A 15,095-nucleotide genomic window follows, 5' to 3' on the forward strand; every position below is an offset into this window, starting at 1 on the left:
TGTCTGACTTCAGCTCGGGTCATGATCTCATGGTTCATGAGTTCAAGCCCTGCACAGGGCTCTGTGCTGACAGCTCACAGCCTAGAGCCTGCTTCAGATTCTGTGTCTCCCTATCTCTTTATCCCTCCCCCACTCACACTCTCTCTCTCTCAAAAATAAATAAACGTTAAAAAAATTTAAAAAAAAATAAAGCCAAGAGCCTGGAAAAGATTGTCAAAGGATGAAGTATAATTTTATAAAAAGATAAAATGGGGCACCTGGATAGCTCAGCCAATTAATCATCTGACTCTTGATTTTCGCTCAGGTCATGATATCATGGTTCGTGAGATCGAGCCCCACATCTCAGGCTCTGTGCTGACAGCATGGAGCTTGCTTGGGATTCTTTCTCCCCCTCTCTCTGCCCCTCCCCTGCCCATGCACACGTGCGCCCTCTCAAAATAAACACTAAAACAAAACAAAAACCATGTCACAAAAACCAACAGTGCAACATTGAGAACATTTACAGAATTCCAGCTAACGAATACAAAAACAGTAGTAAAGTTAGAAAATCAACACTTTGTAATCCCTAATGAAATAACTAAGTTGGGCAATAATTATAAATGGATGCAAGGTCATTGGGGAACGGAGTACTCGCAGGATGCTAAAGTATCCCCAACGTATTATTTATTCATCATAAGGGGGGAAATGCAAATCTGCAAAGGAGTGACCAGCCTGTGACCACCTGAGCACACTGCCCAATCCTAACATTACTAAAAGTAGGAATATCAGACATTATATGCTTCCTGATGTGATGCAATAAGAAGTACACAACCTCACCTTTAAAATATTCATGCCACAAATACTGACCCTTAATCTTTGTGGTTTTTTTGCTCTAGAATAGTGTTTAATTTTTTTTATTAAGGTATAATTGACATATAACATTGTATTAGTTTCAGGTGTACAACATAACGATTCAGTATTTGTATATATTATGAAGTTATCACCACAGTAGGTCTAGTTAACATCTGTCGCCATGGATAATTAGTTTTTTTACTTGTGATGAGAACTTTTTTCAAATTTACTCTTAGCAACTTTCAAATATGCAATACAGTATTATTAACTATAGTCATATAGTTAACTATATGACCATGCTGTACATTACATCACCATTACTTATTTATTTTATAACTGGAAGTTTTGTTTCTTTTGACTTTCCTCACCCATTTTGTCCACTCTCCCACCTCTGGCAACCACCAATCAGTTCTGTATCTATAAGCTTGTTTTTTAGGGTTTATTTGTTTTTTTAAGATTCCACATATTTGCCTTTTTGTCTGACTTATTTCACTTAGCATAATGCCCTCAAGGTCCATCCATGTGGTCACAAATGGCAAAATTTTATTCTTTTTTATGGCTGAATAATACTCTATTATGTGTACATGTGTGCATGTAGCACATTTCTTTACCCATTCCATCAAGCCTTTAAATTTATTTTTTTTATTATGAAATTTATTGTCAAATTGGTTTCCATACAACACCCAGTGCTCATCCCAACAGGTGCCCTCCTCAATACCCATCACCCACCCACCCCTCCCTCCCACCCCCCATGAATCCTCAGTTTGTTCTCAGTTTTTAGGAGTCTCTTATGTTTTGGCTCCCTCCCTCTCTTAACCATTTTTTTTCCTTCCTCTCCCCCATGGTCTTCTGTTAAGTTTCTCAGGATCCACATAAGAGTGACAACATGGAATCTGTCCTTCTCTGTATGACTTATTTCACTTAGCATCACACTCGCCAGTGCCATCCACATTGCTACAAAAGGCCATATTTGATTCTTTCTCATTGCCACGTAGTATTCCATTGTGTATATAAACCACAATTTCTTTATCCATTCATCAGTTGATGGACATTTAGGCTCTTTCCATAATTTGGCTATTGTTGAGAGTGCTGCTATAAACATTGGGGTACAAGTGCCCCTATGCATCAGCACTCCTGTATCCCTTGGGTAAATTCCTAGCAGTGCTACTGCTGGGTCATAGGGTAGGTCTATTTTTAATTTTTTGAGGAACCTCCACACTGTTTTCCAGAGTGGCTGCACCAGTTTGCATTCCCATCAACAGTGCAAGAGGGTTCCCGTTTCTCCACATCCTCTCCAGCATCTATAGTCTCCTGATTTGTTCATTTTGGCCACTCTGACTGGCGTGAGGTGATATCTGAGTGTGGTTTTGATTTGTATTTCCCTGATGAGAAGCGACATTGAGCATCTTTTCATGTGTCTGTTGGCCATCTGGATGTCTTCTTTAGAGAAGTGCCTATTCATGTTTTCTGCCCATTTCTTCACTGGGTTATTTGTTTTTCAGGTGTGGAGTTTGGTGAGCTCTTTATAGATTTTGGATACTAGCCCTTAGTACGATATGTCATTTGCAAATATCTTTTCCCATTCCGTTGGTTGCCTTTTAGTTTTGTTGGTTGTTTCCTTTGCTGTGCAGAAGCTTTTTATCTTGATGAGGTCCCAATAGTTCATTTTTGCTTTTAATTCCCTTGCCTTTGGGGATGTGTCAAGTAAGAAATTGCTGCAGCTGAGGCCAGAGAGGTTTTTCCCTGCTTTCTCCTCTAGGGTTTTGATGGTTTCCTGTCTCACATTCAGGTCATTTATCCATTTTGAGTTTGCTTTTGTGAATGGTGTAAGAAAGTGGTCTAGTTTCATTCTTCTGCATGTTGCTGTCCAGTTCTTGCAGCACCATTTGTTAAAGAGACGGTCTTTTTTCCATTGGATATTCTTTCCTGCTTTGTCAAAGATTAGTTGGCCATACTTTTGTGGGTCTAGTTCTGGGGTTTCTATTCTATTCCATTGGTCTATGTGTCTGTTTTTGTGCTGTCTTGACCATGCTGTCTTGATGATTACAGCTTTGTAGTAGAGGCTAAAGTCTGGGATTGTGATGCCTCCTACTTTGGTCTTCTTCAAAATTACTTTGGCTATTCGGGGCCTTTTGTGGTTCCATACAAATTTTAGGATTGCTTGTTCTAGCTTCAAGAAGAATGCTGGTTCAATTTTGATTGGGATTGCATTGAATGTGTAGATAGCTTTGGGTAGTATTGACATTTTAACAATATTTATTCTTCCAATCCATGAGCATGGAATGTTTTTCCATTTCTTTATGTCTTCTTCAATTTCCTTCATAAGCTTTCTACAGTTTTCAGCATACAGATCTTTTCCATCTTTGGTTAGGTTTATTCTAAGGTACTTTATGCTTTTTGGTGCAACTGTGAATGGGATCAGTTTCTTTCTCTTTCTGTTGCTTCATTATTAGTGTATAAGAATGCAACTGATTTCTGTACATTGATTTTGTATCCTGCGACTTGCTGAATTCATGTTATCAGATCTAGCAGACTTTTGTTGCAGTCTATCGGGTTTTCTACATATAATATCATGTCATCTGCAAAAAGTAAAAGCTTGACTTCATCTTTGCCAATTTTGATGTCTTTGATTTCCTTTTGTTGTCTGATTGCTGATGCTAGAACTTCCAACACTAATGTTAAACAACAGCAGTGAGAGTACACATCTCTGTTTTGTTCCTGATCTCAGGGTAAAAGCTCTCAGTATTTCCCCATTGAGGATGATATTAGCTGTGGACTTTTCATAAATGGCTTTGATGATGTTTAAGTATGTTCTTTCTATCCCGACTTTCTCGAGGGTTTTTATTAAGAAAGGATGCTGAATTTTGTCAAATGCTTTTTCTGCATCCATTGACAGGATCATATGGTTCTTATCTTTTCTTTTATTAATGTGATGTATCACGTTGATTGACTTGCGAATGTGGAACCAGCCCTGCAGCCCAGGAATGAATCCCACTTGATCATGGTGAATAATTCTTTTTATATGCTGTTGAATTCAATTTGTTAGTATCTTGTTGAGAAATTTTGCATCCATGTTCATCAGGGATATTGGCCTGTAGTTCTCTTTTTTTATTGGGTCTCTGTCTGCTTTAGGAATCAAAGAAACACTGCCTTCATAGAATGAGTCTGGAAGTTTTCCTTCCCTTTCTATTTTTTGGAATAGCTTGAGAAGGATACGTATTATCTCTGTTTTAAATGTCTGGCAGAATTCCCCTGGGAAGCCATCTGGTCCTGGACTCTTATTTGTTGGGAGGTTTTTGATAACTGATTCAATTTATTCGCTGGTTATGGGTCTGTTCAAGCTTTATATTTCTTCTTGTTTGAGTTTTTTTTTTTAATTTTTTTTTAACGTTTATTTTTGAGACAGAGAGAGACAGAGCATGAACAGGGGAGGAGCAGAGAGAGAGGGAGACACAGAATCTGAAACAGGCTCCAGGCTCCGAGCTGTCAGCACAGAGCCCAACGCGGGGCTCGAACTCATGGACCGTGAGATCATGACCTGAGCTGAAGTCAGACGCTCAACCGACCAAGCCACCCAGGCGCCCCTTCTTGTCTGAGTTTTGAAGTGTGTGGGTGTTTAGAAATTTGTCCATTTCTTCCAGGTTGTCCAGTTTGTTGGGATATAATTTTTCCTATTATTCTCTGATAATTGCTTGTATTTCTGAGGGATTGGTTGTAATAATTCCATTTTCATTTATGATTTTATCTATTTGGGTCATCTCCCTTTTCTTTTTCAGAAAGCCTGGCTAGAGGTTTATCAATTTTGTTTATTTTTTCAAAAAAACCAACTCTTGGTTTCATTGATCTGCTCTGCAGTTTTTTTAGAGTCTATATTGTTTATTTCTGCTCTGATCTTTATTATTTCTCTTCTTCTGCTGGGTTTGGGGTGTCTTTGCTGTTCTGCTTCTAGTTCCTTTAGGTGTGCTGTTAGATTTTGTATTTGGGATTTTTCTTGTTTCTTGAGATAGGCCTGGACTGCAATGTATTTTCCTCTCAGGACTGCCTTCACTGCATCCCAAAGCATTTGGATTGTTGTCTTTTCCTTTTCATTTCTTTCCATGTATTTTTTAATTTCTTCTCTAATTGCTGGGTTGACCCATTCATTCTTTAGTAGGGTGTTCTTTAACCTCCATGCTTTTGCAGGTTTTCCAGACTTTTTCTTATGGTTGATTTCAAGCTTTATCACATTGTGGTCTGAAAGTATGCATGGTATGATCTCAATTCTTGTATACTTATGAAGGGCTGTTTGGTGACCCAGTATGTGATCTATCTTGGAGAAGGTTCCATGTGCACTCGAGAAGAAAGTATATTCTGTTGCTTTGGGATGCAGACTTCTAAATATGTCTGTCAAGTCCATCTGATCCAGTGTATCATTCAGGGCCCTTGTTTCTCTATTGATCCTGTGTCTAGATGATCTATCCAATGTTGTAAGTGGAGTATTAAAGTCCCCTGCAATTACCACATTCTTATCAATAAGGTTGTGTATGTTTGTGATTGTTTTATATATTTGGGGGCTCCCGTATTCGGCACATAGACATTTATAATTGTTAGCACTTCCTGATGGATAGACCCTGTAATTATTATATAATGCCCTTCTTCATCTCTTGTTCCAGCCTTTAATTTAAAGTCTAGTTTGTCTGATATAAGTATGGCTACTCCAGCTTTCTTTTGACTTCCAGTAGCATGATAAATAGTTCTCCATCCCCTCACTTTCAATCTGAAGGTGTCCTCAGGTCTAAAATGAGTCTCTTGTAGACAACAAATAGATGGGTCTTGTTTTTTAATCCATTCTGATACCCTATGTCTTTTGGTTGGGGCATTTAGTCCATTTACATTCAGTGTTGTTATAGAAAGATATGGGTTTAGTTATTGTGATGTCTGTAGGTTTCATGCTTGCAGTGATGTCTCTGGTACTTTGTCTCACAGGATCCCCCTTAGGATCTCTTGTAGGGATGGTTTAGTGGTGATGAATTCCTTCAGTTTTTGTTTATTTGGGAACGCCTTTATCTCTCCTTCTAAATGACAGACTTGCTGGATAAAGGATTCTCGGCTGCATTTTTTTTCTGTTTATCACATTGAAGATTTCCTGCCATTCCTTTGTGGCCTGCCAAGTTTCAGTAGACAGAGCCATCATGAGTCTTATGGGTCTCCCTGTATATGTTAGAGCATGTTTATCCCTAGCTGCTTTCAGAATTCTCTCTTTATCCTTGTATTTTGCCAGTTTCACTATGATATGTCGTGCAGAAGATCGATTCAAGTTACGTCTGAAGGGAGTTCTCTGTGCCTCTTAGACTTCAGTGCCTTTTTCCTTCCCCAGTTCAGGGAAGTTCTCAGCTTCCCCTCTCTCTCTTCCTCCTCTGGAATCCCAATTACGCATATATTATTTCATTTAATTATGTCACTTCTCTAAGTCTCCCCTCATACTCCTGGATTTTTTTATCTCTCTTTTTCTCAGCTTCTTCTTTTTCCATAATTTTATCTTTTAATTCACCTATTCTCTCCTCTGCCTCTTCAATCCGAGCTGTGGTCACCTCCATTTTATTTTGCAGCCCATTTATAGCATTTTTTAGCTCCTCCTGTTTCTTAGTCCCTTGATCTCTGTAGTAATAGATTCTCTGCTGTCCTCTATACTTTTTTCAAGCCCAGCGATTAATTTTATGACTAATATTTTAAATTCATTTTCTTACATTGCTTAAATCGTTTTTGATCAGTTCGTTAGCTGTCGCTACTTCCTGGAGTTTCTTTTGAGGAAAATTCTTCCATTTCGTCATTTTGGATAGTCCCTGGAGTGGCGGGGAACTGCAGGACTCTTACCCTGTGCTGTCTGGAGTAACTTGCGTTGGTGGGCGGGGCCGCAGTCAGACCTGATGTCTGCCCCCAGCCCACTGCTGGGGCCACAGTCAGACTGGTGTGTACCTTATCTTCCCCTCTCCCAGGGTCGGGACTCACTGTGGAGTGGTGTGGCCTCTGTCTGGGCTACTTGCACACTGCCAGGCTTGTGGTGCTGCTTCGACGGGATATGGCGTATTAGCTGATGGGATCTGGTGTATTAGCTGGGGTGGATCCTCAAAGTGCACAGGGGCGGGAGGGGTAGGCTCAGCTCACTTTGCCTTCGGTGGTCTGCTTTGGGAGGAGCCCTGAGGCACCAGGAGGGAGGCAGACCCTTCAGAGGGATGGATCCACAGAAGCACAGCATTGGGTGTTTGCATGGTGCAAGCAAGTTCATGACAGGAACTGGTTCCCTTTGGGATTTTGGCTGGGGGATGGGTGAGGGAGATGGCGTTTCCCAGTGCCTTTGTTCCCTGCCAAGCTGAGCTCTGTCCTCCGGAGCTCAACAACTGTCCTTCCCGTTGTCCTTTAGCCCTCCCGCTCTCCAAGCAGAGCTGTTGACTTATAACATTCTAGATGTTAAGTCCCTCTGGCTGTCAGAACACACTCCCTCTGGTCCCTCCGCTTTTGCAAGCCACACTCAGGGGCTCTGCCTTACCGGGTAGGCTGGCTGCCCCTCCACCGCCCTGGCTCCCTCCCACCAGTCTGTGTAGCGCACACCGCCTCTCCACCCTTCCTACCCTCTTCTGTGGGCCTCTCATTTATGCTTCGCTCCGGAGAGTCCGTTCTGCTAGTCTTCTGGCGGTTTTCTGGGTTATTTAGGCAGATGTGGGTAGAATCTAAGTGGTCAAGCAGTACACGGTGAGCCCAACGTCCTCCTACGCCGCCATCTCCCCCTGAATCTAAGCCTTTAAATTTAAATTATAGGAGATAGGAGAACAAACTAATAATACTACAAGGAAGCCATCAGACTAATCCAAATCATTGGCATAGAAATAAAAGTCAGGGGTGGGGAGGGATTGCTTTAGATTAAGAGACTTTTTTGAGAGAGAGAGAGAGAGGGAGAGAGACAGGGAGAGAGGGAGGGGCAGAGAGAGAGGGAGAGAGGGAATCCCACGGAGCCCTATGTGGGGCTTGAACCCACAGATCCTGAGATCATAACCTGAGCCAAAATCAAGAGTTAGATGTTTAACTGAGCCACCCTGGTGCCCCTAGATTAAGAGACTTAAGAAATATAACCAAATGCAGTGTGTGGACCTTCTTTGGACCCTAATTCAAACAAAGCAATTATAAAAAGACTAAAGACCACTTGAAAAATGTGAATATGGACTGGGTATTAGCTGATATCAAGGAATTAGCTTGTTTTGTTAGGTGATACATTATAATGGTTTTGTAAGTATGTGTTCTTTTTAAAAAGAGATGCAGCACTTTAGTATCTAAGGATGAAATTAGATGATGTCTGAGAATTTAAAGTACATTAGATGAGAAAAAGAAAAAAAGTAAGGATATGAGGAGGTATCAGCAGAATCTGAGAAGCAGCATCAGCAAGGTAAAAAGAAACCTCTTTGACCTCAGCCACAGCAATTTCTTACTCGACACATCTCCAAAGGCAAGGGAATTAAAAGCAAAAATGAACTATTGGGACCTCATCAAGATAAAAAGCTTCTGCACTGCAAAGGAAACAATCAACAAAACTAAAAGGCAACCAATGGAATGGGAAAAGATATTTGCAAATGACATATCGGATAAAAGGCAAGTATCCAAAATCTATAAAGAATTCACCAAACTCCACACCCGAAAAACAAATAATCCAGTGAAGAAATGGGCAGAAGTCATGAATAGACACTTTTCCAAAGAAGACATCCAGATGGCCAACAGACACAAAAAAACGATACTCAACGTCACTCATCATCAGGGAAATACAAATCAAAGCCACAGCGAGATACCACCTCACGTCGGTCAGAGTGGCTAAAATGAACAAATTAGGAGACTATAGATGCTGGAGAGGATGTGGAGAAACGGGAACCCTCTTGCACTGTTGGTAGGAATGCAAACTGGTGCAGTTGCTCTGGAAAACAGTGTAGAGTTTCCTCAAAAAATTAAAAATAGAACTACCCTATGATCCAGCAATAGCCTGCTAGGAATTTACCCAAGGGATACAGGAGTGCTGATGCATAGGGGCACATGTACCCCAATGTTTATAGCAGCACTTTCTTTTTTTTTTTTGAATAAGAATAACAGATCAAGTTAATAACTTTTTAAAAATTTTTTTACTTAAAAAAATGTTTTTAATGTTTATTTATTATTTTTTTTGAGAGAGACAGAGACAGAATGCAACTGGGTTAGGGGCAGAGAGAGAGGGAGACACAGATGCAGAAGCAGGCTCCAGGCTCTGAGCTGTCAGCACAGAGCCCGGCGCAGGCCTCGAACTCACGAGCTATGAGATCATGACCTGAGCCGAAGTCAGACACTCAACCGACTGAGCCACCCAGGCGCCCCTATAGCCGCACTTTCAACAATAGCCATATTATGGAAAGAGCCTAAATGTCCATCAACTGATGAATGGATAAAGAAGATGTGGTTTATATATACAATGGAATACTACTTGGCAATAAGAAGGAATGAAATCTGGCCATTTGCAGCAACATGGATGGAACTGGAGGGTATTATGCTAAGTGAAATAAATAAGCCAGGCAGAGAAAGACAGATACCATGTGTTTTCACTCATATGTGGATCTTGAGAAACTTAACAGAAGACCATGGGGGAAGGGAAGGGGAAAAAAAAGTTACAAACAGAGAGGGAGGAAGGCAAACCATAAAAGACTCTTAAATATAGAGAACTGAGGGTTGATGGGGAGTGGGGGAGAGGGGAAATTGTGTGATGGGCATTGAGGAGGGCACTTATTGGGATGAGCACTGGGTGTTGTATGGAAGACAATTTGACGATAAATTATATTAGAAAAAAAAATCAGGAGAAGGGAGCCTGGGTGGCTCAATTGGTTGGGCGTCTGACTATTGATTTCATGAGTTCGAGTCCCACATGGGCTCTGTACTGACAGCACAGAGCCTGCTTGAGATTGTCCCTCTTTCTCTGCCATCCCCCATTCACATTCTCTTGGTCTCTCTCAAAATAAATAAATAAATAAACTTAAAAAAAAAGAAAAAGAAAATCAGGACAGTGAGGAGCCCTGGAAGCCAAATGAATGCAGAGTTTCATGGAGAAGTGATCAACACTGTCAAATACTGCTGGTAAGTCAAGGAAGATGAGGATTACAAAGTGACCTTTAGATTTATGAAATCATTAGTGACCTTGACAAAAGCAGTTTGAGTGACAGGAGAAAGTGGGTGACACAGAGAATAGAGAAAGAGAGCAGCAGACAGGTGATAGCAAGACAGTACGGACAACATAGATACATACAAACTGGTGACACAGGGAGAGCAAGTGACATAGACAGTGAGTGAGAGACAAAAGGTAGGCAACATGAGAGAAAGGGTGGGTGACAGAGGTAAGCAGAGGGTGGCTGACTCTACCAGTCATCATTTGTTGCCTCTCAGTTCCAAATTCACCCCTCAATACCTGTTCTGTGATAATGGACAGAATTCCTTTAAGCATCTCTCCTTTACAGTGAACACGATGTTACTCTTTCTCAGTAGAGGGCACCTGAGGGACACTTCAGGAGGAAGGGGCTCTTCTGAAGTTGCCGGCTGCTGCAGCACAGGGGGACAACAGAATAGCCCACAACCACAAACCCAGAACATGCCGTCCCTCAATGACCTTGAAGCCTCCACCTGGCCTGGCAATAACCTTCTTGCAGCCCCTCACATAGAAACCAGCTCGCCCAACAGCTCGCCTGTGCCCTGGGCCCCTACCTCTTCTGTGTGCACATGCCAAGAGTTGCTGATAGACTGCTCGCAACCTGCACTCCAGAAGTTTGCCTCCTGTTGGCCCAGGAGATGCAGACCAGCCAGAGCATTTCTCCGCTACACAGTGGGCTGAACTACACTTCTCCAATGAAGTCTGAACCTCAGCCTTGGGGAGAGGATCCCCTTCCAAGTCTGTCCTTCTTGGATACTCCCCCTTAGCCCATATGGAGTTTCCGTATGTCTTTTTTTTTTAATGTTTATTTTTGAGAGAGAGACAGAGCATGAGCAGGGGAGAAGAAAGAGAGGGAGACACAGAATCCAAAGCATGCTCCAGGCTCTGGGCTGTCAGCACAGAGCCTGACGCAGGGCGTGAACCCACGAACCACGAGATCATGACCTGAGCTGAAGTCAGATGCTTAACCGACTGAGCCACCCAGGCGCCCCTTTTGTATTTCTTATAGTCACTCGTTTATCATTTTAATAATTCTTTATATTGAAATTCTTGTTTTAATATGCTATATGGTTTCTACCTCCTGACTGGACCCAAGATACAGTGACAGAGAGGAAAAAGAGGGTAGGTGACAGAATGAAAGAATGGTGACAGAGAAGGAAAGTGAATGACAAAGTGGGTAACAGAGAATGGGTAACAGAGGTAGAGAGTGGGGGACAGAGGTTACGGGTGACAGAGAAAGGGGGGAAGGGGCGACAGTGGGGAGGATGACAGACACAGAAAGAGGGTGGGACGGAAGAGTAAGTGGATGAGACAGAATGGATGACAGTGTGAGCAGGAAGAGGACAGTGTTGACAGGATGGGTGACAGAAGGAGAGAGAACGGGGGCAACAGAGAGAAGGATGTGGTGGGTGACAGAGAATGGGAGAAGGAGCAAGAAAATATGAGTGCCAGAGAGGGAGAGTGAGTGACAAAGGTGGGTGACAGAGGAAGAGATAATGGGGAACAGGAAGAGACAGGACAGAAAGAGGGAGAGGAGGACGGTGGGCAAGAGAAGGGCTGGGGGGTAAGCATGACAGGCACCGAAAGCGTGCGACAGAGTTACTTCACCTGACAGAAGACGTGTGTGAAAAAGAAAACATGGGTGCAGAGAGTGTATGACACCAAGTTTCAAAGTTTTCTTTCAGCTGTTAGGCAGGAGGGGCAGAGAGATGAAGAAGGTGGGACAGCAAGAGGAGAGAGAGGAGAGAGGGAGGAAGAAAGGCAGATATGTGTGAGCAGAGTGTGCCAAGGAGGACTAGCAGCACTGAAGAAGGCAGAGAAGGTGATGCTTTGTGCCAGGGGACTTCAGTGTAGGTTGGATTTGGAAGAGGATGGGAGAGACAGAGAAAGATTAGGAGAAATAAAAAAGATTGTGAGTTGAGGGGTCATGAGAGGCAGGGGACTGTGAGGGCAGAAGATGCTGACTGTGAAAGAAGGGCTGAGCATTGAAGGGAGCAGGGGAGTTTGGGAATGTTCAGGAAAGAGCACCTGAGAGCAAGGAAGAGACAGGTGCCTGTGTAAGAGGCAGTGTTGGGGAAATCCAGGCATTTTTGCTTGCTCAGAGAAAGGAGGGGAGGGGGTTAAATAGCTTAAGCCTTCCTATCCCCATTTTTCAGATGAAAACATTGAGGCTCAGAACAGTCAAATGACCCACTTAAGGTTTCCCAGCTAGCAGATGGCAGAGCCATATTTTGAACCCCAAATGGCCCAACTCCAAAGCTAGTACTCTACCACACCACACTGCTCCCTGTTTTCCCAAATCTTCCTTAAAGGCGTCATGTAACTTAGCCTAAAGATGTGATTTTACTCCTCAGTAAGACCTTTTAGCTTTTAACAGCCTTAAGACACTTTTTTTGAAAGGAAGACAGAACTATTACACTGGCCCAATTTATTTGTTTGTAAAACATCAAAATTTAAAACTTCTGTGCATCAAAGGACACTACCAACAGAGTGAAAAGGCAACCTACAGAATGGGAGAAAAGATCTGCAAATCATATTTGATAAGGAGTTAATACCCAAAATACGTGAAGATAAAACAACCCACCTGACTAAAAAATGGGCAAATGAGTTGAATGGACATTCCTCCAAAGAAGATATACAAATGGCCAATAAGCATATGAAAAGATGCTCAACATCACTAATCATTAGAGAAATGCAAATCAAAATCCCAACCACTTCATTATCATTAGGATGGCTAGTAACAACCATCACAACAAAACCAGAAAATAACAAGTGGTGGCGAGAATATGGAGACTGTAACCCTTGTACACCGCTGGAGGGAAGGTAAAATGATGCAGCTGCAGTAAAAGACCGTATGGCAGTTCCTCAAAAAATTAATAATAGAATTACCCTGTGATCCAGCAATCCCACCTCTGGCTAGATATCCAAAAGAATTGAAAGCAGGATCTCAAAGAGAGATTTGCACACCCATGTTCAAAGCCAGCTCTGTTCACAAGAGTCAAGAGATGAAAGCAACCCAAGTGTCCATCAACAGATACATGGATAAACAAAATGTGGTATGTGCACATGATGGAATATTATCCCCCCCTAAAAAGGAAGGAAATCCTGTAACAACACAATACTGATGAACTTTGATGAAAGTATGCTCCGTGAAATAAACCCATCACATAAAGACAAATACTGTATGATGCCACTTGTATGAGGCTCCTGGAATTAAATGCACCAGGGCAGAAAGTAGAATGATGGCTGCCAGGGGCTGAGGGAGATGGGAGGAAGGAGTTCTTTAATAGGAAATTTTGGCTTTGCAAGCTGAAGAGTTCTGGAGGTGGAAGGTGGTGCTGCTTTAACAACAGTATTAATGTTATTAACACCACTGAACTGTATACTTAAGAATGGCTAAGTTACATTGTTTCTATTTTATCACAACTTTTAAAAAAAGTTTAAATCTCATCCTCACATCACCATGTCCCCCACCCTTAGCCATAAGATGAACACTTACTCATTGAACACAAGCATCTCCTTCTGTGAGGCCGGCCCTTGTAGTTGACCAATCTCATCCTCTATGCCCATACTATGCTTTGCACGTTATACCTCTTTCAGCACTCATCAAACATTATAGCGATTATTGGTTTACCTACCCCTTTCCACTACCAAAATATAAGCAGTATTGAGGGGGCAAGGTTAGTGTTTCACTCCTCTCTGTATCCCCTAGGCCTGGTGTTTGGTAGACTGGCAAGACTCAAGAAAGGCTTGATCAGTGGAAGTTCTGACTTTTAAGGAGTTCGCACTGGAGAGCTATCTGACCAAAGAAGGGGGCATCGGGAGGCTCCCCAGGTTTTAGAAATCTGAGCAGATTCCCACGCCCTACTCCGAGAACGCAAGGGCGCGTCTCACAAGGGCCTCAGCAGTCTGGGCCCCCGGGAGGGTCCGAGGGCTTCCCACCCCCACTGCCGGCCAGAGCCTGCGAGCTAGACCCCCCCAGCGGCCCAGACATACCTCAGGTAACGGGCAGCCTGCTCCGGGCTTAAGGCCGTGGCTTCCGCAGACCCTCTGGACGCCTCCATGACCCCCAACTCGGGCTCCAGGTATCTCAGCCGGCGATCAAATTTCGCTCGCTCCCGCCCCGCGCATGCGTGGTGCGCCGGAAGGCGGGGCAAGACCAACATTCGGCCTCACGGTGGCCAATCGGCAGCGCCTCCTTCCGCGCCACCGCCGGAGCCCGCCCGCGAAGGTCGCGCGCCTGCGCCTACACGCGCTGGAGCTAAGAGGCGGTCCCAGCCCCAACGGAGAGGGAGGGCGTTGTGTCCTCTCATCTCTCGCATTTTCAGTTCGGTGCAAGCAGTGCTTCAGCACTTTCGTGCGTGTGCGTGTGCTAGCTATCCTCGTGAATGAAGTAAAATGCCTGATATGATCTCGGTCACTTTAGTGGCCGCTAGAGACCTTCTCTATAGCCTGTTCCCCCAAATATCCTTCATTCCATGCTCGCCATTGCCTGGCATTGAGCATGGTTTGAATTCAAACACGCTGGGAGGCATGGTCCCCGTGACTTACACTTACATTGAGGAAGGGTCTTCAAGAGCCAAGCCAAAGCTCTCATTTAAGAAATAAGTAGTGCTAAAAAAAAAAAAAAAGTAGTGCTGTAACGTATGGTTACCATTTCTTTAGAAGCTCCAACTAGGATGCCGTCATTTTCAAAGGCAGAGCTCAGAGCTTGGGGCAGGAAACGCAGTGAGTTTAAGTCAGTTGCTTGGATGATCCTCAGAGGTTGTGGGCCAACAAAAATTGTCCTTGTTCATACAGCGATGAAAACATGGACATTGTGATTCTTCAAGGCACTAATTAACATTCAGTGTTTGAAAAGTCACCTATTGACCCAGTCACTCCCACCATAAGTCCAGAGGATTTTAAGCTTTTTGTAAATACCATAGATCATTAGTTTCAAAGGGGATCTTCTAAAAAGAAACTATGGGATATTTTCCTAGTTCACATGACTTTAGGTCATATTTTCATATGGCTTTAAGCCTTCTGTTAAGAGGGCTTTTAGTATACTACTACTATCCCCGTTTTCAGATATGAAAAC

At 43.0% G+C, this 15,095-nt stretch overlaps 1 protein-coding gene across 1 annotated transcript in view; it reads right to left on the minus strand.

Annotated features, from left to right (window-relative positions):
• Positions 1–14,142, minus strand: part of ERCC6L (ERCC excision repair 6 like, spindle assembly checkpoint helicase) — a 35,291-nt gene extending 21,149 nt beyond the window's left edge. Inside the window, exon 1 of the mRNA XM_058712257.1 lies at positions 14,012–14,142. Coding sequence (XP_058568240.1) covers positions 14,012–14,079 — 68 coding nt within the window. The 5' untranslated portion in view covers positions 14,080–14,142. The remainder of the gene's footprint in view (positions 1–14,011) is intronic.
• Between the last annotated feature and the right edge of the window lie 953 nt (positions 14,143–15,095).

Source organism: Neofelis nebulosa, chromosome X (assembly GCF_028018385.1).
Source record: "Neofelis nebulosa isolate mNeoNeb1 chromosome X, mNeoNeb1.pri, whole genome shotgun sequence".
In the NCBI taxonomy this organism is placed as follows: domain Eukaryota; kingdom Metazoa; phylum Chordata; class Mammalia; order Carnivora; family Felidae; genus Neofelis; species Neofelis nebulosa.